General features: G+C 33.8%; 5 protein-coding genes across 11 annotated transcripts; 2 read left to right on the top strand and 3 right to left on the bottom strand.

Annotated features, from left to right (window-relative positions):
- Positions 1-1,618: 1,618 nt before the first annotated feature.
- Positions 1,619-8,216, bottom strand: LOC110654072 (probable 1-deoxy-D-xylulose-5-phosphate synthase, chloroplastic). Of its 5 annotated transcripts, XR_002494675.2 has the most exons (11): positions 7,740-8,213; positions 6,801-6,920; positions 6,544-6,708; positions 6,225-6,375; positions 5,290-5,558; positions 4,798-5,080; positions 4,013-4,305; positions 3,563-3,841; positions 2,763-3,047; positions 2,269-2,482; positions 1,619-2,171 (listed from the first exon to the last, which is right to left on the bottom strand). XR_002494675.2 is itself a non-coding variant. In XM_021809946.2 (10 exons), the coding sequence occupies exons 1-10, from the start codon at positions 7,878-7,880 to the stop codon at positions 2,333-2,335; spliced, it is 2,136 nt and encodes a 711-aa protein (XP_021665638.2). In that variant the 5' UTR covers positions 7,881-8,213; the 3' UTR covers positions 2,178-2,332. The 5 variants fall into 5 exon arrangements, 4 of the variants coding, with proteins under 4 accessions (XP_021665638.2, XP_021665639.2, XP_058002047.1 ...); XM_021809946.2 differs by lacking the exon at positions 1,619-2,171 and having other exon boundaries at positions 2,178-2,482; XM_021809947.2 differs by lacking the exons at positions 1,619-2,171; positions 7,740-8,213 and having other exon boundaries at positions 2,178-2,482; positions 6,544-6,724.
- A 353-nt stretch (positions 8,217-8,569) lies between these two features.
- LOC110654073 (EG45-like domain containing protein) lies at positions 8,570-12,017 on the top strand. Of its 3 annotated transcripts, none has more exons than XM_021809948.2 (4): positions 8,570-9,465; positions 11,226-11,353; positions 11,442-11,742; positions 11,852-12,017. In XM_021809948.2, the coding sequence occupies exons 2-4, from the start codon at positions 11,233-11,235 to the stop codon at positions 11,856-11,858; spliced, it is 429 nt and encodes a 142-aa protein (XP_021665640.2). In that variant the 5' UTR covers positions 8,570-9,465; positions 11,226-11,232; the 3' UTR covers positions 11,859-12,017. The 3 variants fall into 3 exon arrangements, with proteins under 3 accessions (XP_021665640.2, XP_021665641.2, XP_058002050.1); XM_021809949.2 differs by having other exon boundaries at positions 11,200-11,353; XM_058146067.1 differs by lacking the exon at positions 8,570-9,465 and adding an exon at positions 9,587-9,716.
- Positions 12,018-13,765: 1,748 nt separating this feature from the next.
- LOC110653970 (26S proteasome regulatory subunit 8 homolog A-like) lies at positions 13,766-17,890 on the bottom strand. The gene is made up of 10 exons (XM_058146371.1): positions 17,809-17,890; positions 17,564-17,713; positions 17,347-17,456; positions 17,039-17,266; positions 16,828-16,890; positions 16,475-16,638; positions 16,083-16,227; positions 15,869-15,967; positions 15,497-15,607; positions 13,766-14,066 (listed from the first exon to the last, which is right to left on the bottom strand). The coding sequence occupies exons 1-10, from the start codon at positions 17,888-17,890 to the stop codon at positions 13,908-13,910; spliced, it is 1,311 nt and encodes a 436-aa protein (XP_058002354.1). The 3' UTR covers positions 13,766-13,907.
- A 114-nt stretch (positions 17,891-18,004) lies between these two features.
- On the top strand, positions 18,005-19,976 carry LOC110654076 (probable histone H2A variant 3). The gene is made up of 2 exons (XM_021809951.2): positions 18,005-18,289; positions 19,411-19,976. Exons 1-2 carry the CDS (start codon positions 18,182-18,184, stop codon positions 19,705-19,707), a joined length of 405 nt encoding a protein of 134 aa, XP_021665643.2. The 5' UTR covers positions 18,005-18,181; the 3' UTR covers positions 19,708-19,976.
- Positions 19,977-20,398: 422 nt separating this feature from the next.
- On the bottom strand, positions 20,399-23,097 carry LOC110654075 (3-ketoacyl-CoA synthase 11). Its single transcript, XM_021809950.2, has 2 exons — positions 22,604-23,097; positions 20,399-22,340 (listed from the first exon to the last, which is right to left on the bottom strand). The coding sequence occupies exon 2, from the start codon at positions 22,177-22,179 to the stop codon at positions 20,641-20,643; it is 1,539 nt and encodes a 512-aa protein (XP_021665642.2). The 5' UTR covers positions 22,180-22,340; positions 22,604-23,097; the 3' UTR covers positions 20,399-20,640.
- Positions 23,098-23,702: the final 605 nt, after the last annotated feature.

Raw genomic sequence — 23,702 nt, 5'->3', positions numbered from 1 at the left:
CAATCAATTTGTGCCAGAAAGCTTCAGAGATCAGAAGCAGTGGGCCTTTGAGGCCTTAAGACAAAATGGCAGGTCTGTAGATGAATATGCTACAGAATTTCTGGAATTGAGCAGATATGCCTTTTTCCATTAATTACACATTCATCATATTATGTTGAAATTAATAAATTAATTTACTCTAAATAAAATACAAAGGATAAATCCAAAAATCTTGTTAAATAAGAAAAAAAAAATGGAGAAATGCAATTTTTTTTTTTTAAAGAAGACAAAAGAGAGAAATGAGAAGGAAATGATAGTGTGAAAATGAATACCAAACACCAAAATCACATGCAAGGCAAAAGCAGAATTCCCAACTAACACATGACAAAGTACTACACATTTGTTTTCATTTTCCATATCCATTGTGTTCTCAGGACATCATGAGCTGTCAATTTCTAAATTTCTCCACATTCTTGTATTTCTCACTTCCTTAGGCATAATACTAATAAAAGAAAACAAGAACCAACTCAAATTATTATTATTATTATTATTATTATTAGATTTCACACTTTAATTTTATAAAAAAAAGTTCGTGAAATTTTAAAATTTTAAAACGTGACATGATATATTTTAAATTTTAAAGATATCTTTAAAATTTTTAAATTAAAGAATATGAATTTTAGTCGTATTAACATAATAATCTATTGATTAAAATCTAAAAGGTATCTTAATCATACTAAGTGTGTCATGTGATGTTTAAAAATTTAAAATTCTATAAGAATGATTGGACAATACTACAATCTTTATCCAATATATATATATATATATATAAGGCCTCAAATTTTAATGTGATCTATTATATTAATTCAGATTCACTACTAGATTTAAAATATTTTATAATTAATTTTAACTTATATAAAACTGGAACTCACTAAAATTTAAATGACTCATCAAATTAAAAATTAACATAATTTCTCTATCAAAAATTGATATATTTAAATTTAGTTTGGTAAATTTAAATTTTAATTTAAAAATTAAATGACTAAAATTAAAATTTCTAAAAAATTAATATTCCGATCTAAAATTTATATATTAACTCAAAATTTTTTCTACATTATTATCTTAAAGTAATTTGAATTAACTATCAATAATTTGAATTCTTAGCAACCCAAAATGTTATTGTCTAATTTAATCCAATGGCTAGAAGTATGTGATTTACCTAATTAGAGATTGAGCCTCATTATAAATTAAAGGAAAAAATACAAAAAATTATTTTGTGGTTTCGCGCTTGAATACAAGGAATAACTGAGTTTTCATATGTTAGCAATATAATCAAAACCGTTAATTATTATTAAATGATAATGATATGATGAACATATGACACTAATATGGCAATATGTTAGCACAACGTGTTTGCAACATAAGTATCACGTTTACTTATTTATCGTGTCAATGTTATTTAATGATAATTAATGATTTAAACTACATTTATTCACGGATGAAAATATAGAATATCAAATTGACAAATTAAACCATAATACCTCAGGTGTCAGATAGCAAAATTACTTAGTTTTTTTTTTAATTTTTTTCCCTAAATTAAAATCGCTTGAATTGAACTCTTCTACCAACTCTATTGCTGTATTCATGAGAGCGCACCCACAATAAATTAAAAATTAAAAATTCATGATTAATTTTTACGCTATTTAATGGTGCAAGGCACGTGCAAGATGAGCTCCAAAATCTATTCAACATCAGACTTGGGATTCTTTGTCGTTTTGGTGCTATCCACAGGCTGACATTAATTAAAAATGCTATCACAGGCTAATATTAATTAAAAAGCTGGCAATTCAAGGTGTGTGCATGGCTGGAGATGGAATTTAGTTGGGTAGGTGAGGAAGTCCAGTCCATTCTCCAATTCCATCAAAGGAAATTGGTCATAATCAAGTAGCTGTAGCTTTCAAGAAGAGATCTGCCTAGGATATGACAGTCACTACACATGCCCTGTAAGTTTTCTGATCTTGGATTGCTTCACGTAAAGTAGGAAAAGATTATTTCACAAAACCGTGTTGAGGACCTTTCACCACGCTGCCTGTTGCGTGGAAATTCTGTTAGCTTTTGGGTCTCTGTTAGATTGGTTTGGGCCGTTCTTTTCTTGTATCATCCTCATGTAGTCCTGCCTTTGTAATGAGATTCTTGCATTTAAAAAGAAAATTCAGATTGCAGGGTTAATCATTACAATCATTACAAGCCAGATATAATGTTAATTTCACATATGAACTAATTACTTACAAAAATCAGTGAAACAATGAAGGCTCAACATCTTAAGCGATAATAGCAGAGAAAATATAGATTTCTAACACATTAAAAGGAGAGCTTCGCGGGTGCGACCAAGCAGTCTTAGTACTGTTGCAGCAATATGGTGTCCAGTCAGCCCAGCAAGAGTAAGCTGTTCCTTTGGCAATGCGTGTTCGATATAGCTGTCTGGTAAAACGATAGGTCGCCACTGGAGAAATAGTAAAGATTGATATTAAGATACAAGAAACTGACTGTAACTAAGAGCTATCATCACTAAATATTTTATCAGGATATCTAAAATTGAAACTTGCACTGTACTTCATATGTTATATGTGATATAGTTGTATAAATCCACTGTAGTCTACTTGTTTTTGAAATGCACTATAGTCTACTTGTTTACGCAGATATCCCATGCGTTGGTATATGTCTATATATCATATATAGGAAAATAAACTAACTAATAAGTTCTGTGGGAGTAAAAGTATTACTTTAACTCTACCATCAAGTTGTCCATCAAGAGCCATGAACTGTGCAACATGGGATCCAAATCCTCCAACAGAGCCTTCCTCAACTGTGACCAGAAATGCATGATTTTCACATAGTTGTCTGAGAAGCTTCATGTCGAGAGGCTTGCAGAATCTTGCATCAGCAACAGTTACCTCAATGCCAAGCTTTGAAAGAAGGTGCCGAGCTTTGAGGCAGTTCTGAACCATTGCCCCATACCCAAGCAAAGCAACATCTTTACCCTCTATGAGAACTTTTCCCTTTCCAACCTGATCTACAGAAAACAGCAGTCAAACAAAAGGTACAAGCACAATGCTCAAACTCAGAATTTCAAAATATGCATCAAGAAGTCATTAGAAAAAGAAAGAAAAAGAAGATAGAGAATCGAATTATAAAAACCAAAAAAGGTTTCAAAGTTCAAATAAAATTTGAAGGAAAAAAAAAATAAAGAACAAGAGAGGATGTGATAAACTATGCCAAAGAAATTAAATGTACAGCTTTTGAGGCAGATATGTTGCAAACTCATTTCTGCCCAACACAATATGTTACGCACGATACCACGACATGACCAAATGAGTGTGTCAGGTAGCATACTAGCATGTACAAGAAGAAAATAAGAGCAAAAGAATCAAGAAGAACAAGAATGAATAATGATTTCAAGCATTAAAAAATTGAGACTGGCAACAAGTGATACACTTTTTCTAAGCAACAAATCTAGATGTTTCTTCAAAGTTAATGTCAGCAGAAAGGAAGTGTGGAATAGAAAGGATGATAACAGGATTACCTCAATTGGAATTCCACTGCGCACATAATGATCTGTCCCAATAATGGCACCCCTTGGATAACGGAAGCAGACTGGACGATCATCAATGTTAACTGCAGTAGCCACCATGTCCACAAGCTCATCCTCATCGGATGGTGCCATAACAATCATGTTTGGTAAGCATGACATGAATGTTATATCAAATGCCCCACACTGCATAGGACCATCAGACCCTACCAATCCTGCACTTGTAATGACAAAACGAACTGGAATCCTCTGTCGATCAACATCATGAACCACCTGTAGAAGCCGCAAAGGAAAATATCCTAGAAAAATTAAAATAGTTATTCCACAATTGAAGTCAACATGTATAATTACTAGTAATACAATAACCCACAGTGTCTAGACATAATGCTTGCACACAATACCACACTTGCAGATAAGACTTGTACACAGAAAAAGATAGAGAACCTGGTCATATGCTCTCTGTAGAAAGGCAGAAGGAATTATGCAAAATGGCTTCAACCCCCCACAAGATAAACCAGCAGAAAATGTAACCGCATGCTGCTCAGCCATTCCCACATCAAAAAACCTATCTGGAAATCTCTCCATAATTAGTTGAAAAGCTTTTTCCATTTCCATTCCTGCATGAACAGTCACAATATCTTTGTCCTTCTCTGCCTCCATGACCAAAGCCTCCGCAAAGCAATCACTATATGTTCTAGTATGAATACTATAGAGAGAAGATTCAGACACAAATGAACCTGCAAAAGTGATGAGTGAAGGAAATTTCATTTATAAGACAAGGAAAATGGCTTCAACAACTATCTATTGCATGTTGGGTCGTGGTTGTGCAATAGTGATATGTTTTGGAGTTGCTATAGGTTGAAAATGTAATCCCAAAGATATGCTTGCTGTATATTGTGTATATTTAGACTGATGATGTATGTTGAAGATGGAACACGTTAGAAGTGTTTTGCGCATGTTACAAGTGTTTTAGGCTTGTTACGGGATTTGGGAGCCTTAAGCTAAGCCAAATCCTAGCACTAGTCATAACCCCCAAGGTTTAGGTCATGACAGATAGTAGAATAATACCCAAATGAGTTGACTTCTACCATAAAATAGAGGATCCTATGGAGGCGTTGGTCATGCACTAGAATATCCCTATATCAATGATATATTAAATGTGCACACAAGCATAAGTTAGTGATCTCCGAAACAAACACAAGTGAGACGAAGCATTAGGAGTGAAATACCATCCTGCAGGTTCTGCAATGCCTCACTCTTTTGCTTATCTTCTGGTTTTCGATTTTCTTCTGTTATTACATGTACCAAGACAGGACCCATAGAATCCAGAGATGCCACTTCTTGTAGAACACAAACTAGGTCTTCAATGTTGTGTCCATCAACAGGGCCTATGTAATACAAACCGAGCTCTTCAAAGAGAGTTGCTCCTAGAGGACCCATCATACCACGTGCATACTCATCAACTTTGGCTGCTAATTCATGCATACCCATACCAATCCTTTTGGTAACACCCTTGTCAGAGGAAGGGGGGAGGAAAAAACTCAGAATTCACTTTCAAGATGATAAAAAAATATTAAGTATGCATTACAGCAGCAAACCTTTTCAAAACTTATAATATTAACTCTAAAATTGCATTGTTCACTTTCAAAACTTTTTCACTACCTCATAGAAACATAGTTGAAGTTCAGTCAAGCAAGTAAAAAGAGAACTGTAGAGACTACCTTTGCAACTTCTCTAAGCTTCCGGAATGATTTATTTGACTGGAGCTTGCTTAGGGTGCTAGATAGAGCATTGATCGAAGTCTTGGGACCCTCTTCAATCTTTGGATGCAAAGAGTGATGGCTGTCATTTAAAATGACTATCATATTTGAGTCCAGATAGCCTGCATTGCTCATCGCTTCATAGACCTGACCAGCCATAGTTGTCCCGTTGCTGATGACTGTAACAACACGTTCCCGTTTCTCTTTCATATCACGTGCAACTGCCATCCCTGATGAGAAGGCAATTAGATTTGAATTTCAAAGTTTAACTTTAACCATAAAAAGAAACACACACATAGGATTTTTTTGATTTAAGTAACTTGAGAAGTTTATTTCATATGCTAACAGCACAGCAGACTGTTAGGGACTCAATCATAGGCCTACCTCTAGTGTTTGGCAGCAGCGAGAGAGAGGAGAAACAAATGGAAGACGAAGGAAAGCAGGGAAGGAAGGACAAGAAGAGGAAGAGAAGAAGAGTTTTGGGAATTGGAATAGAGATAAAGAGAAAGAGGAGAGAGATTCAAGAAAGAATATCCCAGTATTATTTCCGCAAAAATATCCAACACAACTAGAATTTCTACTCTTCATATTTGCTAGCTAGATTTTTGGAACATCTGTAACTAACCAGCTAGATGAAAATTTCAGTAGTTTCGGCTACTTAGCCAATATATAGAGAATTTATGAAAAATGAAAATCAACCAACTATACTGCAACTTATTTCATCTGCTATCCCTCAGTTCCCAACACAGATATAAAAGTCATCACACAAGAATATTTTATTTTTGGATATAAGATTGGTCACAAAAAATTCTAGGCAGGGAATTTGCCATGAGGAAGGGCAAAATAGAATATTATAATTCAAATAAGCGTAAGGAGATGACATAAAGAAGTCTTACCAAGCCCAGCAGAAATACTATTGCATCCATGCCCTGCCCCAAATGGATCATATTCGCTCTCAGACCGAGATGTAAAGCCAGAAAGACCATTCTTTTGTTTCAGTGTATGCATAAGGGACCGTCTACCTGTGAGAATTTTATGCGCATATGTCTGCCAAACAATGTATAGAAAATTAATGTAAAGGTGTAGAGATACTGTCTTATAAGTAATTAGGTTTCCATGAAAGTCCAATTGCTTGGTATTTCACTGATCCGTAAATAAATAAACATAGAAGCAAGTACACCATGATTCAGTCAGTCTCTTTTTTCTGCTAATTACCTGTTCCCCAACATCCCATAGTATCTTGTCCACTGGTGCATGAAAAACATGATGAATGGCAACGGTGAGTTCCACCACTGCTAAACTGGTCTTAATAGATTTTTGAGTCCTTGACATTATAGAAGACAATTCTGCTCGTATTTCATTAGCCAGCTCTTTCAGTTCCTGCACAAACCTATCTCTAGTAATTACAGAACTTGAGAACTTAAAGACTGTAAAACATGTCAAAGAAAAATAAATAAAGCTCATGAACTAACCTTAGGGGTCAAATTCTTCAAGTGGATAGGGTTTTCAACCACATCAAGTATTGGTGTAGAAACTTTCTCCCAAAAGATATCATCAAGATCAGGTACTGAACATATTCGACTGACAAATCCCTAAACCAAACACCACCCCAAAAAAAAAAAAAAAAAAAATCAGATATACCTGCCCATTAAACAACTATTGCCACCACCTCTACTTTATTCAAGGCATTATCAGCTTCTAACAAATCTAGATAATCTGGATATTTTCTCTCAAGTGTCACAAACTTAATACATTTATTTGCAACTGAATCATCTTGAACATGTCCAGTAAACTTGTCAATTACTAAAGCTACGAACTCAAAATTCTCTAATAGTGTTACAGACCAATGAATAGTTTACTTGAAATACGAGAACTTCGAAACAATTTTTGAAGGATTATTACTAGTTTTTTAAGTTACTCCATAAAGAAAAATATTGGATTAATCAAGTTTGATATTCCACTATTAGATACAATTGAAACTACAGTGCCTAGTTTCAGAGTGTCAATTATGATCCCAATAGCCTCAGCTAACTAAACATGCACATGCACACATCAAGCATTGGACCAGTTCAGAATTATTATCGTCCATTTGGGTTTCTGAGGCAGTAAGTCGTATAAAACATTCAATAGCACAAGAGTATATGCTGAAAATGTAAAACAAATGAAGCTTTAGAAGGCTAAAGGCACAAAATCTGTCTTTAATTGCATTTCTTGCCCACAAAACAAAGATGAAATTATTATTATTATTTTTCTTTGTCAAAGAGATGAAATGAAATTTGAAGCCTTTAACTGTGGTATCTACCATCAAACAAAAAATTATCAACTTAACAAAGTAGAAGACCTACAAAAGTCAGCAAACAATAGACTAATGGTGCATATTTAAAAAAGAAGAAGAAATTTTTTCTACACACCTTGGAATTGTTGATGGCAGCAATTCTTGAAAATCCCACTTTATAAGGAAACTTGGAGCTTGAAATATCCAACTTGTGACCAAAATTTCCATAGGAATGTGCAGTGATTCCATATGGGTACTGAGTAGTAGCAGTTCCCATCAGTTCACACAGAGACCCAGCTACTCAAAATTTAGTGTGATTCAAAATAAATGATTTAGGAGCTCATCAGCAAAAGAAAAATTCAATATTTGAAGGGTTCAATGTGGAATTCTTGCCCCCCTAAAAAAAAAAGGCAAATCATAAAAAACTACTAAAGTATATAATTTACACAATTTGCATATAAGACAGAAGAAAACTTGCAGAATACATGACAGAAGATAAGCTCCCACAACAACCCAGAGATGAAAAAAAAAAAAAATCACTAAAATCGAGGCAGGAAGCCGGAGAAGAGACGATTAGACAAAGGAAGAATAATTTTGAGAGACGGTAGTATCTTTGTCAGAAAAAATAATAATAAAAATAAAAAATAAATAAAAATTATATAGCAAAACATTGGGCTGTTGTGGACTTGGCTTGGGTCCTTGTTTTGTAAAACTCTACAATATGGTAATTCTTTTTTTTTTTTTTTATCACCTGTGAAGAAATTACATTTCCAGGCCCATAGGGCAACAAAAGATTACATAAAGCAGGCTCCGGCAGCCAAACAGAACTAAACAAGCAAGAGGCCAACAAATGACAACAATCTCAGATGAAATACAGCCCAAGTCCATACAGCAAATTAAGCCCCAAATACAAAAAAAAATAAAAATAAAAAAAACTCAAGAAAGGGAAGGGCCAAGCAAAGGAAGCGAAAACCCGTCACAGCACAAGCCCATACCCAGCCGAAAACAAATCTCAAGCAAAGGCAGCAACAGAGGTGGCCAAAGCAGAGGGTGGAATAGGTAGAGGAGCAAGGCCTTGCAATCTTTGATAACCTTGGGTCAGCCAATGACATGTATATCCAGCGGACTCATCTGCTCACTACACCCTCTGACCAAGCCAGAAGACGCTCATCTAACACAAGCTTCAATGTGTTCTCACCACTATCAACGAACATGCAAAAACATCCACAACACAAAAACTTTGTACACCGAACTCAAGAGAGGGAGAGCTAACCCCAAGCCAGCCAAAGAAGTAGGGACAACGCTGTCAAAGGGCAGGGGAAGCAAGCAGACGCAAACTCGGCGAATCCGAGAGGAAATAACCGTAATTAGATAAATGATTTCAATTTTAAGGGTTAGGGATTCAGAATCAGATCTTTGATTCGGTTTCAGTTTGAATTTAGTTCAATTTCGATCTGGTTCAATTTAATTCAAACTGATTTGATCTGGTTCAATTTATTTTAATTGAAATGATTCCAAGTTTATTTTACAAGCTCTTATCTATTATTAGAGAATGAAGCAATATCTAGCTTACAAGGAAACATTTATCTTCCTTAATAACGAAGAGCTGGATGCTTGGCTTATTGGCAACCAATTTAGGGTTTTTAATTGCTGCAAAATTGCTTTCTATTTTAAGCGTTTTAGTTAAAGAAACAAATTAAACGCCCCAATTACCTTTCCAAAGTTAGAATTTTTATAACCTCCATTGATTTATTGATATACCAGAATTAGGCATTTGCCATCTCTCTCTCTCTATATATATCTCTCTGTTCATTCTCAGAATTAAGCTCAATCAAACATTCTCAGAAATCCATTTCCATCAGGTACTCTATCTTGCTTTTCTGTATTGTTTTTAATTTTTCTTTTGTATTACTGTTAATTACTAATCAATATATCACCCAATATCATATGTATAAAAAGGAAATTTAATGTTTTTCTCATACCCAATGTCTTAATTAACAAGAAGCTTAAAAGTATGAGATTAAAAAAAAAAAAAATAGCAGGTTTGATACCTATATACACAGAGGATGAATTGGGGTTGCAAGTGGGGGCTTGGCCCCCCCTCCAAACATTTGTAAGGGTTTTTTAGTAGATGTAAAAAATTTAATCTTTTGTTAATTGATTTCTTAAATTTTTTTTATTGACTTATTTAAATATCTAGAAAAAAAGTTTAGCTCTCAAATTTTCTATTAATTTCTAATAATTTATAATTTATTTATTATGATTTAAATTAAAATATCATAATCATTTAATTGTTATGTTGATGTATTATGATTGGCCAAGTATATATATATATATATATACATACATGTGTATGTGTATGCGCACGTGCGCGTCCGCCCATTAAGAAAAAGATAAATTATTTTTTATCAGCATGTTATGCTACAATTAATACTTGGGTTTTTATATTTTAAAAAGTATATGAAAACTTTTATGAGTTTTGATTTTATCATATTTTTTTTTATTTTTTTATTATTAGTATGGTAAATTATAATTTTATTTCTGAGTTTTACTATTATGAACACTTTCTTCTCTAAGTTTTATTTATTATTAAAACTAATCCTTTATTGACCATTTTATATTTCTTAACTAATCATTAAATTGATAAAAATGAATAGAGAAATAATTGGTTATCTTTAGAGACTATCTCTCTAAAAATAGAGAGAGAATGCATATTCTTTTTGTTTTTTTTTTTTAAGAAAAAAGAGTGTATATATAGACTGATCCCACACTTGATAAGAATATTATGCCTTATATATTTACACATATTTATAAGCATTCCACCACACCTATGTTGAGGCTAAAATTTAGAATGCTTCAATGAATGAGATTAATTAGAGGTATATATGCCATCTCACTAAAAGGTCAGAATTCAAAACCAAGGTCTCTTAGGTTTGAACCAACCCCTTGGGAGCAAAAAAGTGCAGCTTGTTAATATAATTGGCTACCCTAAAAAGGCTAGTTTGAAAAACCCTTCTCTCGTAGTAATAATCTCTCTCATAATCACAAATCATTAGAATTTAGAATTTTCCATAAAAAACAAGTGCACATAGCAATCTCCCACTCTCACCCCTTGTTAGTGGTATAATTATAATGAGGGATAGAGACGCATGCATTTACGAGGACGGCAACACCGCGTCTTATTCAGCACCGGAATTAGATACCCATTGCCGACTTCATGGTAGTTAACCCATGTCCTGATTTTATAGTAATACTCAAAAACACCTTCCCTATATTAACATTTTCACTTTGGATTCACATGCCCGTCCATCTGTATTCCAAAATTAATTCGATATTTTAACAAGGCTAAATATAATATTGAAAAAAGAATACATAGCCTAGCTTAATTTCTTGGCAAAAAACATATTAATTATTTATTTGGGAAATCCAAATTCGTTATAATTATAAAAGTTACTCTTGATTTTGTAATTTAAACCAATAATTTAATGAAATACTGGTTTACAGTTATTACAATTTCATTTGCTGGAACCTGATTTTGACTATTGAGCATCCTTTTCATATTGTATCCAACGCAATATTTTATAGCAAATACGTAGAGGTTGGTTTGATTTCCTTATTGCAGGAAGAAAATGCCTAAAGCTCTTCACCAACTCTCTCCATATCTATTCCTCTTCTTATCATTAGCAAGCCTTTGTCATCTCTCATATGGTGATGTTGGCACTGCTGCCCACTACAGTCCTCCATATTTACGTAAGTACTGATATTCATATTTATACATAAACAATTAACTTCCATAACTGAAATTTGAATTTGTTCCCTCCTCTTTATTATAATGCAGCAACTGCTTGTTATGGGAATGATGCGTCGCAGTTCCCATCAAACAACCTGTTCGCTGCGGCCTCAGAGGGAATATGGGACAATGGGGCGGCCTGTGGGAGACAGTACTTGGTGAGGTGCATTAGTGCAGTTGTTCCTAGAACTTGTAATCCAGGGGAGACTATTAGGATTAAGATAGTTGATAGAGCAGCAAGCTCTGTTTCTAGACCATCATCCAATGGTGCAACCATTATCCTTTCTGATACTGCATTTGCTAAGATTGCTAACCCTTCTGCATCTTCTGTTAACATAGAATATCAGCAGTAAGTTTTTCCCTTCTTTCCTTTGTACATTTCTTCATTTTTTCTTTATAATTTTCTTGGCTTTTATGCACATTTCTTTCTTCTTTCTTTTTTTCCTTTTCTTTCACAGGTTCTGAATCTTGATGGTGCAGAAAGAGCATTGGTTTCAAGAACTTGAAGGGCAATTTAATCTTTCTGTTTATGTTTGATTAAGCTACTAATTAATTAGTAATCTATAAAATTAAAGATTGTACTTTTCAGCATTCTAAATAAATATATATAGCTAATTTATTTTATATATATTGTTCTCTAAAGAATTCAGGACCTTTATTTTTCCATTCTAAAAAAGTTTTAACTTAAACGATGCTAAAATAGTCTCTAAATTATAAGACTTCAATTTCAAATGACAATGAAGCTAAATCTATGAGTAATCTTGAAAATATAAAGATAAAAAAATGAATATAAGTGGTTGAATTGTAACATTAATTTGATTAATTATTTTAATATATAAAATAATTTAATTATTCATATAAGCCCAGAATGAAATGAATTAAATTATAATTTGATTAACACTCTCTTTAAATATAACAAAATCAATCCAAAACAAGAAAGAATGTATAAGGGGTGTTTGATTTAGCTTATTAAAGTTAGCTTATAAGCTTTTTAATATTTATAAGCCAATATATAAGTTTATAAATATTTAAAATTTTAAACAATTATAATTTAAGTGTTCATAAGTGACTGATAATTAGGTTTTAGTAAAAAAAGCAGCTTATAAGTATATTCATTATTGAAATTATTAAAAATGATATTTAAAAAAATATATAGAAAAATTTTAAAAATTAAATGAGAGTAATATAGTAAAATACTGATCAAACTAATTTAAAAGTATAAGCTTATAAGTATCAAAAAGAATAATTAGTCATCAGAATATTTTTTCTAAAAAATATTATAAATAAATAGATAAACTTTTTAGTTTTAGAGCTTATAAATTAGTTCACCAGCTTAAAAATTAAAAGAGTGTTTATCTTATCTTATAAAAATTAACATATAATAATTTAAATTTATAAGTATTTAAAATTTTAAACGTATTTAATAAAAAAATTTATAAGTATATTTATTATTAAAATAATTAAAAAAGATATTAAATTTGATTTGTGATAAAATTTTAAAAATTAAATAAAATAATATGATAAAATACTTAACCAATTAGCTTATAAATATAAAAATAAAAAGTTAATCTCTCTTAACTTAAGTTTTTTAAATTATAAATATAACTTATAAACTAAAAAAATTATAAATAAATAAATAAATTTATTTTCAAAACTTATAAAATTTTTAAAAATAAAAAATTATTAGATACATTTAATATATATATATATTATTTCTCATAATTATATAAGATTTATTTTTTATATTATAAAAAATATTTATTTTTTTATAAAAAAAAATAATTTTTTAATACTTCTAATAAACCTAATAATTTGTAGTCAAACACAGCTCATAACGAACACAAATCCAGAAACACTTTTCAATTTTCATCTCTGGCCGGGCATTAGCGGCCATCTGGATAGATAATGATTGATGGGTCAAAATTGGCACAATCTATGCCACAAATTATGACATTAAAAGAAGCAAAATAACGGCGCTAACGACTGCAATATTGGCAGTACAAAGACGAGCATTTCCTCTAACCGCGTATCCTTCTATATTAATCCATAATTAGCGGCCACTAATTATGGAACTTAATCCAATTTTTTTTTCTTTTTTTGCTAAATTTGAATCTGAGGATTATTTATATATGAAAAATATTTTATATTTTTCATAAAAATATTTCCATTGCTGGTTATACTTTTCCAAGCCTTCAGTCAGTAAAACATAGGATCTGCTTAAGGCCATGTAATGAAGATGCACATTAGTGTGAACATCTACTCAAAGTCAAATGATTTAAATTCTTATCCATCTGATTCTCCGAATTAAATTTGTTGAAGAAAAGAATGCGCCTTTATGTGTCATCTTTCAACAGTTTGAACGGATGATGGGGGATTTTGAACAAGTGCTTAATCTTTTCACATTTACGCACCAAGTAGACTCAAATTCTTGATCCTTCAGAAGAAGATGAAATTAATGTAGCAGAACTTCCAATTTGCAAAACCTGAAACAAACCATTGAATTGACTGAAAATTTTACTTCCAAATCTGTTGCAGGGAAATGTTTTCCTCCTTTTCAGTGTTTTTCTTCTCTTCCATCTTTTTCACTTTTTCCACTGCCATATCGAAATCCTCCTGTGTTACATGAGGCCTCCTTTCCCTCAGGGCAAACATTCCAGCTTCAGTGCAGACTGCCTGAAATAGAAAATCACTGTGATATATATTTGGTTATTCCAAGGAAAAAGTGCCTTAGAATGGAGATCAATGACTCTAATACCAGTGACACAAAACGGTAGCATGGTAAGGATCGGAACTAGGGGTGGCCACGATCCGGTTTTGAACTGGAACTGAATTGGAACCGGTTCAATCAAAATCGGAACTGACTTCGAATCGGACCAAAACTGTCTTTCTGCGGTTTGGTTCAGGTTCATATTTTTTAAGAACCGTGAACCGGCGGTTCTGAACCTGATTGAACCGACGATTTCAAATCAAATTAAATCGGTGATTTAAATATAAAAAAATTCAATAAATATGTTATCTCACTCCTAATTCATTTATATATATCATTAATTCTTTACACAATTATTCTCTGTATTTTCTTTAATTCTTAATATTTTTTCAATTTTTCTCAAATTTTCTAAATAATTATTTTCTACACTCATTTTAATTTCCAATACTCTCTCAATTTTCTTACTTTATTATTTTATATACTTACTAAAATTTTTAATACTATCTCAATTACTTTGTTATTACTTTAAATTCTCAATAAAATTTCCAATACCTTCTATTTTTAATTTTTTTTCTCTTTTATATTTTTTAATTATCAATTATTATATAATTAAAAAAAAAGGCAAGTAATAGAACTAGAAAGTTTTATTCCTCTAAATCCTAAAGGGATATTTAGGCAAAATTAAGTTCATACACTTTTTGCTAATTTCTTTTAAAAAAATTAATTTCATCTCTAATTTTTTATTCAGGTTCAAGTCTTTATTTATTAAATTTTTCTTAAAGATAAATTATTTTCTTTTTTTTTTTCTTATTTTATTTTGATTGAAAGATTTCTAAGAAAAATTAAAATATTTTTATAAATATAACTTAAATTTTGAATCAATAAAATTTTTCTCTAATTTTTTTTGTCTAAACTACCCTTAAACCATCCCTAAACCACTTCCAAACCGTCCTCCAAACTATCTTGAACCGTTTTTTTTCGAACCGCCCCTCAAACCGTTTTAAACCGGGACTCAAACCGGAACCGGCGGTTCAGGAACCGTCTTTCAAACCGTCCCCTGATGGTTTGATTCAAGTTCATGATTTTATTGAACTTAAACTGACTGACGGTTCTTGAACCGTGGCCACCCCTAATCGGAACAGGATTAAATCTTCAAATAAATAGTACGTCGATCCTTTACTATGCTACATGCTACGTTAGCCAGAAATAATTAACCACCAAAAAAAAAGAGCATATATATATATATATATATATATATATATATATATATATATATATATATATATATAGATGAATGATTCAGCTTCTCTGTAGTGATGATCTTTCAGCCAACTGTATGGACTGCAGCAGTAGTCATCAGAAAAATGGCAGTTAAAGCTCAAGAAGGGAAACAAACCTTAAGCATTGCACCAGAAGCACCATGCGTCTTCTCTGCTATCCTCTTCAGATCAATCCCACGCATCAAATTCATTTTCCTTGTGTGAATTTTCAAAATATCCACGCGAGACTGAAAGACAGAGAGAGAGATAGACAGAAGAACAGCATAAATTTACTGGGATATTTTCTTAGAATTAGAGGAAATTGAAGAACTGACTGCATTCTTATGCAATTGTGTCAATCAAAACAGCACGATCTTTGAGTTTTCTGAATTTATTATCCGTTATCTTGGACCTTGAGGGATTGTTTCAATCAAAATAGCTTGTATTTGGTTACCTGTTTGTTGAATCACTATGCTACCAAGGATATATGAATAAATATAGTTAAATACCTTCTCACTGGGATTTGGGAATTCAATCTTCCTGTCAATACGTCCAGACCTAAGGAGGGCTGGATCCAATATATCAATACGGTTTGTAGCCATCAAAACCTGCAAAAACCAGTTCCCTTTGAAGATTCAATATATATATATATGGAAATACAATCTCCTAATTTAATAGCATCAATACACCAACAATTTCAACAGTACTAAGATGAATAAGCACTTTGATCTCATTTGATTCTTCAAATCCATCCAGTTGACTTAGTAGCTCCGACATAGTCCGCTGCACTTCACTATTATTTGATAGTGCTCGAGCAGATCCTATACTGTCAATTTCATCTATGAAGATGATTGATTGAGCAAATTTCCTGTTAAGAGCCGTAACAGTCAAATGGAATTCAAATAGAGACAAAAGTGTTTTTTTTTTCAGTTCATACTCCGACAAAGGCTCAAATTCGAGATCAACAGTTTTAGAGATACTTCAATGACTCTGCTAAATCACATTGGCAGAGTCCTTATTTATTTATACTAGGGCAAGGACCAAATTCTAAGGAGTTTCATATCAAAATGTGACTCACTTGAGATAAACCAAGCCATGTAATTAATTAGACAAACCTGGCCAAAAGAAAAATTTCTCTGACCAGCCGAGCCCCTTCACCAATGTGCTTCTGAGCTAACTCAGACCCAGAACATTTTATAAAACTACAGTTAGCATGATGAGCAACTGCCCTAGCAACCAGTGTTTTTCCATTACCAGGTGGCCCATATAGAATTACTCCCTGTCAATAATGGAGAAATCAAACTCTAATGTAAGATTACTTATGGAAACGTAACTCCATTTCCTCAAAAGATGTTGAACATATACTAAAGCATACACAGAAAAATGTATCAATATTATCAGGCCAAGATTTGGTCAATAGCTTTTGCACTGCTGAACATGAGATATCATTACAATGCAAGAAAATTACCTTGGGTTGAGTTATCCCAATACCCTCAAACAGTTCAGGATGCTTAATTGGGAACTCGAAGACCTGGGAATATTATAACATAACAACAAATCCCACTCTTCAAGATTTTGTTTTATTCACTATAGATGTACAAGAAGATAGATTTTTAGATTCTTGAATATACAGGACAACAACCATCAGAGGATGTAAATCTTGGGACAGGTGGGTTTACCTCCCTGAGCTCTTTGATTTGCTTGTCAAGGCCACCAATCATATCGTAAGTGGTATCAGGAACTTTCTTAACTTTCATAAGCTTTACTGAGGGATCCACTTTATTAGGAAGTATCTCGTGGATCACATAGGTGCCAGGACGAAGAGCAACTCGAGTTGATGGAGTGAGCTTTGTAATATCAATGCCCTCACCAATTTCCACAACTAATTTCTCAATAGTTGGATTAATCTGAAAGGAGAAATTTTGCATTACAAATTACAAGCCAAATAATAACATCGCAAGATTGCTTGAAAAGGGAAGATTATTACCTTCACCATCACCTTACATTTACCCGCATCTTTGAGAACTTTGATGACTTCTCCAACATAAGAACTCCGTTCTTCAGAAACAGACCGCATCTCTCCTTTAAGCATTTTCACTGACGAAAGGGGAGGGAGCATTAGAAAGAAAGAAGAAAGACTGGGGGCTACAGTATTTCTTGTTTATCAAGAATGTACATTCTAGAAACAGTATCTATAGTCTCACCTTGAGTGCCGAGATCGTAGCATTGGACCATAATGCTTTCCAATTCAAGGTTCTTGTGGAGGAGCTGGAGTTCCAGCTCCTGGATTTTCCGCAGGTAATATTGCTTGGTCGCCTCCCCCATTTGGAGTTGTTGCTTGGGATTTTCTTGATTTGATCACTATGCTTGTGGTTTTATTTCTTGCTTGCTTGTTGCTGCATGCACATTCCTCCTGTTTCATGGGTTCCCAGGGGACTCCGTAACCAACCATAGGCCACGTCATCAGTGGCGGGAGAGAGCTTGGGCCCAGGGCCCAATATCCAAATCAGATAAGGCAAACTCAATTCCATTATTACCCATAAATACAAAATGCAAGGATTCAGATTTGGAGGGTATTTAACGCCATGGAAGCGAAGGCAAAGAAGTAATTTTAATAAGCTATCGAGGATATTTAACTATACTTCCTTCTGTATAAATTGATGTTCTTGCCTGCTTGGCTTTGCGTATTCTGGTGTCTCTGCTTCTACTTTCTATCGCATCTCAAAATCTGAAAAATCTCATAAAGAAGAGTTAGTTAAGCTCGATCTCTCTCTCTCTTGTTATACAAAAAGGAGGAGGAGGAGGAGGAGGAGGAGGAGGAGATGTCAGGGAAAGGAGCCAAAGGATTGATAACGGGAAAAAACCCAGCTCAAAGCAAAGAAAAAGATAAGAAGAAACCCATCTCTCGCTCCTCTCGCGCTGGTCTTCAGGTTGCCTTATGAGTTCCATATCTTCTCAATTGCTTTCCATTTTTTTAATGTTAATATGTGCATTTAGCTCTTTTTGGGCTTTTGGGTTTCATTAGGTGTTTGTTCTGTTAGGGGTATTGGTTTTCCTTATGCTCCCTGTTCTTTTAGGAGTTATCTAATGTGTTTAATGAATTGGATTGAAGTCTTCTAGTTAAAGCTTTCTAATTTATCGAGAGATAAATAACGGGTGATGATTTTCTATTACAATTCGATCATCTGTTTGGGTTTGTTTTGCAGGGAAATTGTAGTTAGGAAAATCTAAATGATGCTTGATTTTCTTTATTTTTCTTAATTTCTCATGTTTGCGAATCAATGACTTGGGAATTGGTATGAGAGCTTTTATTGGGATGGGATCAAAGTACTAGCAGCTTTGAGCCTTGTCGCAGAAAGTGTTCCTATAGTCCTTTTGTAGGGGTCGATGGAATGATATATCACATTTACAGTTCAAAGGCTATAGTTTTAAGATGCTATTCTATATATTGAGTCTGTATCCTCATACTCGACCGAATAAAATCCTACAACTACCATGATATATATATATTTTTTTTATTAAAAAATCAATCTGAATGGTGTGGATGCCTTCTAATGTGCATTGGCGTGCAATTGATGAAGAAGTTTTGTCAGATTAGGAAAAGTATAAATATGATATTAAATAAAGTCTCATTGTTCAATAGTTGAGTTTCATGACACATCTTTGTTGTTATATTTATAAGCAAGCTCCTATGATTGCTTTTGGTTTTCTTAATCCCATTGCTTATATTACATACCTCTGAATCCAAACTCTTTTAGCTTTAGCCTTCAAATTCTTCATGAATACAGCCTTTATCCTGTAGTGTTGTGGTAGGAATTTCATTTCATTGGAATGTTCTCTTAGAATTTTATCTTGGACCATGCATAGTTGGCACATATGCTACTGCCTACCTGGCATATTTTTTTGGTGGATTTTTATTTTTTATTTGTGTGTGTGTGTGTGTGTGCATGTTGGGGCTGTTGGTTTCGTATGGCACAGGTATTTTGTGATATTTATGATCTTCTTGCCAAGTTGTCTCCATTTTATCTTTACCCTGCATCCATCCTTGCAGTTTCCTGTTGGCCGAATCCATCGTCTTCTGAAATCTAGGGTAACAGCACATGGAAGAGTTGGTGCAACAGCAGCTGTGTACTCTGCTGCTATCTTGGAGTACCTTACAGCAGAAGTGTTGGAGCTGGCTGGTAATGCAAGCAAGGATCTGAAGGTGAAACGTATAACACCCAGGCATTTGCAGCTAGCAATTCGTGGTGATGAAGAACTTGACACCCTTATCAAAGGTACCATAGCTGGAGGTGGTGTGATCCCTCACATTCACAAGTCTCTAATCAACAAGTTGTCCAAGGAGTAAAACTATTGCAGTCCATTTTTTTTATTGATTCGGTCATGGGATGGATTGATGTACATTGTCTAGTACATTGTTGGTGATAATTGGCCTCTCTTTTGGTTGATGGCTAGTCTCTTTTTATGTGGTTTGTAAGTTGTAACCAAAAAATTTGTGGTCTCACGACTCACCAGTAAATTTTTGCATGTTCTTTTCATGTGGCAATGCTGTAGAATGCACATAAATTTGCCTGGATATGTGTTTAATATCGATCCATTCGTTTTAATTTCCTGTTATGCTCTTCTTCATGTCAAGTTACTCGTTTATTTTTCATTGTTGGTTGAAAATGTATAAAGGTAGCTCTGAACTTTATAACCGCAAAGTTTTGTATCTCCTGGCATCTTTGGGGAAGGGTATAAGAAATAGCACTGTCCTGAGGTTTCTTATAATTCACTGATGTATGCTGTTGTATGTATACAAAATTCAAACATGGATCTTAATCTTCTTCAGCAGCTAAATTTTACAACTAATGAAGGTTTTCCCAATTCTCTCAAAGTTCATTGTTAAAAATATTACATAACGAGGTCTACCTGAAGTATTGTTTGCTTTGGGATGAATAGCGTATAAAGTTAAAAGTGACATAACAGAATATGCTAGGGGGGTCGATGTCCGACGCTGAATGACAATGGACAGTGCCAAAGAGATGACAGTGTCTCAGTAAAGAAAAATGAAATGCCTGGTAATCACATTCTTGCTAACTTGAGGACAATACAGCCTAATTCCAAGTCATTACCTCATTCTAAATCACTCATAGCTTAAAAAGGAAAACCAATATAGTTAACAAGTCCTAAATGATTTTGCAGTAAAAGCAGACAAAAAAGATTCATCACTCAAAGAAATTTGCTTCCATCACCAGAAGCCCCTGCCCTGCAGAGAAATGAGAAACCACTGCTAGCATTTCTATATGGCTGAAACCTTAGGAACATCCACTGGGAACAGGTGTATCTCATCTATCCATGGGTTCCTCTCCTCAGATGTGTCTATGGTCCGCAGAGCTTTCCAAACTGCACTGTTACATTTGAATCCAGACCCAAAGGCTATCTGCCAGATTCTGTCCCCCCTTTTCATCCTTCCTTTGGCTTCTGTATAAGCCAATTCGTACCAAAGAGAGCTGCTTGAAGTATTACCAAATCGATATAGTGTCATTCTTGAAGGTTCCATATGCCAATCAGAAAGCTGCAGGTTTTTCTCCAATTCATCCAGCACAGCTCTTCCACCAGCATGGATACAGAAATGCTCAAATGCGAATTTGAAATCTGGGATGTATGGCTTAATCTTCATATTGAAAAGTTTCTTCACCACCAGTGTGGCAAAGAAGAGAAGCTGTTCAGACATTGGCAAAACAAGAGGGCCCAAGGTAGTGATATTAGTCTTTAAAGCCTCGCCAGCTACTCCCATCAAATCCTTGGACAATGAAACTCCAATGCGCCCAGTAGAATCCTCTCTTTGAGTAACACAAGAGAAGCACTTATCATCAGCACCCTTATGAGTCCTAACAGTGTGGACCAATCGGTACTTGGAACGCCACCCCTCAGACCTTTTATTTGAAAGCAAAATGGCAGCACCTCCCATTCTAAACAAGCAATTCGAAAGGAGCATTGACCTGTCATTCCCAAAGTACCAATTCAAAGTGATGTTTTCCGTGCTAATGACCAATGCATAAGAATTAGGATGCACTTGAAGAAGATCTTTAGCAAGATCAATGGATATCAAACCAGCACTGCAACCCATGCCACCCAGATTATAACTAATTATATTCCCTCGGAGCTTATAATGATTAATGATCATAGCAGATAAAGAGGGAGTTGGATTAAACAAGCTACAATTCACAATCAAAATCCCAATATCTTTCGGTTTCACAGATGTTTTCTCAAACAATTGATCAACTGCACCAAACATCACAGCCTCAGCCTCCTTCCGCGCCTCTGCCATACATGGATTTGGAGGAACTCTGAGAACAGCCTCAGGGAGATAAGTTGACTCTCCAAGCCCAGACCTTTCAAGAATCTTCCTTTGAAACTCAAGACTTTGCTCAGTAAAAGAACCAGTTAACTGAGACCTTTCCATAAAAATCTGCCTAGTACATTTTCTCAAATCATCAGGCTTATAACAGGAAAAATCCACAAGGTAAACAGGGCGAGGGCGAGTGAGTAAATAAAGGGTCAACAAAAACACAAGGAGGGTTGAACACAGGATCACAGATATGAGATTGAATTTGAGATGATCCCAGAGATCATGAACATGTTGGATAGAGAATGTAGATAAGTGTGCAGAGACAATAACAACAAGAGGCGATAAAAACAGATACATTCCATGGGTGATAAGGTAATGGTAACCAAGCTTTACGTATTTAAGCTTCACAGATTGTTTAAAATCTGGGAGTTTTCGAGAGGACGACGAAGGAACCAACGGTGGTGATTTGGGATTTAAACCAGACATTGTTACTTTTTCTTTTTTCCTTCGCCCAAGAAGTAGTGCTGATCAGATTAATTAGAGTTTGGGTCTTATTAGGATTTTCAAGGTCTAACAGGAAAAGGGGTTTTCCCAAAAGATTTTTCCTTCATCAAATCATACAACAGACTACAAGAACCTTAACATCCCTGCAAAAACGAGAGACCCATTATCATATTATGATAAAATTTCTTCCACATTATGAGAAAGCACCAAAAAACAAAAAAAGAAAATTAATCTGAGATCTATTAGAAATTGTTTTATTAGGAGAAAAGAAACGGACAGAGTATTCATGGAGCTGTAAGATAATTTTCCAGTAGAAAAACAGAGTCAGATAACCAATAGAGGAACATGAATTTTAAAAAGAGAACCAGAGAGAGCAAAAGACAGAGAAAAAAAAAAAAAAGCTTACCTTGAATGAGAAATGTGAGCAGAAAGCATTGTCCATGTTGAGAAAGAGAAGAACTCGACAGAGACTGAGAGAGGGAGAACGTTTTAACGTTCTTCGGTGGTCTTAAAACTCTTTAATCTTAAGCCTCTCACGCTGGAGGAACCAGTCCAATTAAGGTAACACCAATCAGATGTTTACTTGTCATAATTCTAGCATTTATTATTATTAGGAACCAACAAAGCATTAACCATGCACGGAAAATAAATATTTTCTTAAAAAAAGGAAAAAAAAAGTTTTCTTTTTATGTCGAACTGGCCCTTAAACCTAACAAGGCATACGAAAGAATGGTTTGAGCCATTCGTTGTGGCCTATGACAGCAGGTGGACCATGGTCCGTGTTTGTCGTAAGCATCAGCTATGGCGCCCCCTGCCAAAAACAAGTACAGTGCCTCTGCAACTAAGAGTAAGGGGTTAGAGAGAAAGAGGAGCAATGGCCCTCCCAGTTAGGTGTTCCCAGTTGGAGGTTTGTTGAATAGGTCCACTCCACCACCACCACCACGACCACCACCCTCTCAAAACCACTAAACCAATTTCCAGTTAATACTAGCATTTGCGTAATTTTGAATGGACGCTTCACAATTCACATGCAGGACGTACAATCTTTTTTATGATGAAAGCTGTGGAAGTACCCTTCGTTTCTTAAATAACTTTCCAGATTTGAAAGCCAGTCAATGGAACTTTATGTGAGGACCATCTCCAAGCCCATTTTAAAACTTGCCCGCCATTCCTGTAATTAGAAGCATAGATGAGTCGTTTTATTAGAAAATTAACTTTATTTTAATAAATTCGAGATCGAGTAATTTTAGGATTATAATTAATGTTTTATAATTATAAATAACTATTTTTCTTAAATAATTATTTAATTTTAATTATTAAAAATTATAATATAATTTTAATTCAAGAAAATTATTATTTTTCACTTGAAAAATAATTAGAAAACAATTTTTTTTATAAAGGAAAAAAGTGAAACTGTTTTTTAAATCTTTATTAAAATTTGAAAAACTAAAAAACTAATTTTTTAATTTTTTATCTATTCAGAAAATTATCACATTTGAATATTA

The sequence above is a fragment of the Hevea brasiliensis genome, chromosome 4 (assembly GCF_030052815.1).
Source record: "Hevea brasiliensis isolate MT/VB/25A 57/8 chromosome 4, ASM3005281v1, whole genome shotgun sequence".
NCBI lineage: Eukaryota > Viridiplantae > Streptophyta > Magnoliopsida > Malpighiales > Euphorbiaceae > Hevea > Hevea brasiliensis.
Note: the sequence above shows the minus strand (reverse complement) of the source record. Positions and strands in the feature narration are given on the sequence as shown.

What these genes read in the sequence shown, in the direction of transcription:
- LOC110654072 (XM_021809946.2), bottom strand. Translation starts at nt 7,880, where the DNA reads ATGGGAACTGCTACTACTCAGTACCCATATGGAATCACTGCACATTCC. An exon ending in TATGGGATGTTGGGGAACAG is followed by an intron (nt 6,376 to 6,543) that starts GTAATTAGCAGA and finishes ATTGTTTGGCAG; the next exon opens with ACATATGCGCATAAAATTCT. An exon ending in ATTGCAGAACCTGCAGGATG is followed by an intron (nt 4,306 to 4,797) that starts GTATTTCACTCC and finishes TCACTTTTGCAG; the next exon opens with GTTCATTTGTGTCTGAATCT.
- LOC110654073 (XM_058146067.1), top strand. Translation starts at nt 9,670, where the DNA reads ATGAATTGGGGTTGCAAGTGGGGGCTTGGCCCCCCCTCCAAACATTT. An exon ending in GGCCCCCCCTCCAAACATTT is followed by an intron (nt 9,717 to 11,225) that starts GTAAGGGTTTTT and finishes TCCTTATTGCAG; the next exon opens with GAAGAAAATGCCTAAAGCTC. An exon ending in CTACAGTCCTCCATATTTAC is followed by an intron (nt 11,354 to 11,441) that starts GTAAGTACTGAT and finishes ATTATAATGCAG; the next exon opens with CAACTGCTTGTTATGGGAAT.
- LOC110653970 (XM_058146371.1), bottom strand. Translation starts at nt 17,890, where the DNA reads ATGGAATTGAGTTTGCCTTATCTGATTTGGATATTGGGCCCTGGGCCC. An exon ending in TTGGGATAACTCAACCCAAG is followed by an intron (nt 16,639 to 16,827) that starts GTAATTTTCTTG and finishes CATTATTGACAG; the next exon opens with GGAGTAATTCTATATGGGCC. An exon ending in AAGAATCAAATGAGATCAAA is followed by an intron (nt 15,968 to 16,082) that starts GTGCTTATTCAT and finishes TGGTTTTTGCAG; the next exon opens with GTTTTGATGGCTACAAACCG.
- LOC110654076 (XM_021809951.2), top strand. Translation starts at nt 18,182, where the DNA reads ATGTCAGGGAAAGGAGCCAAAGGATTGATAACGGGAAAAAACCCAGCT. An exon ending in CCTCTCGCGCTGGTCTTCAG is followed by an intron (nt 18,290 to 19,410) that starts GTTGCCTTATGA and finishes CCATCCTTGCAG; the next exon opens with TTTCCTGTTGGCCGAATCCA.
- LOC110654075 (XM_021809950.2), bottom strand. Translation starts at nt 22,179, where the DNA reads ATGTCTGGTTTAAATCCCAAATCACCACCGTTGGTTCCTTCGTCGTCC.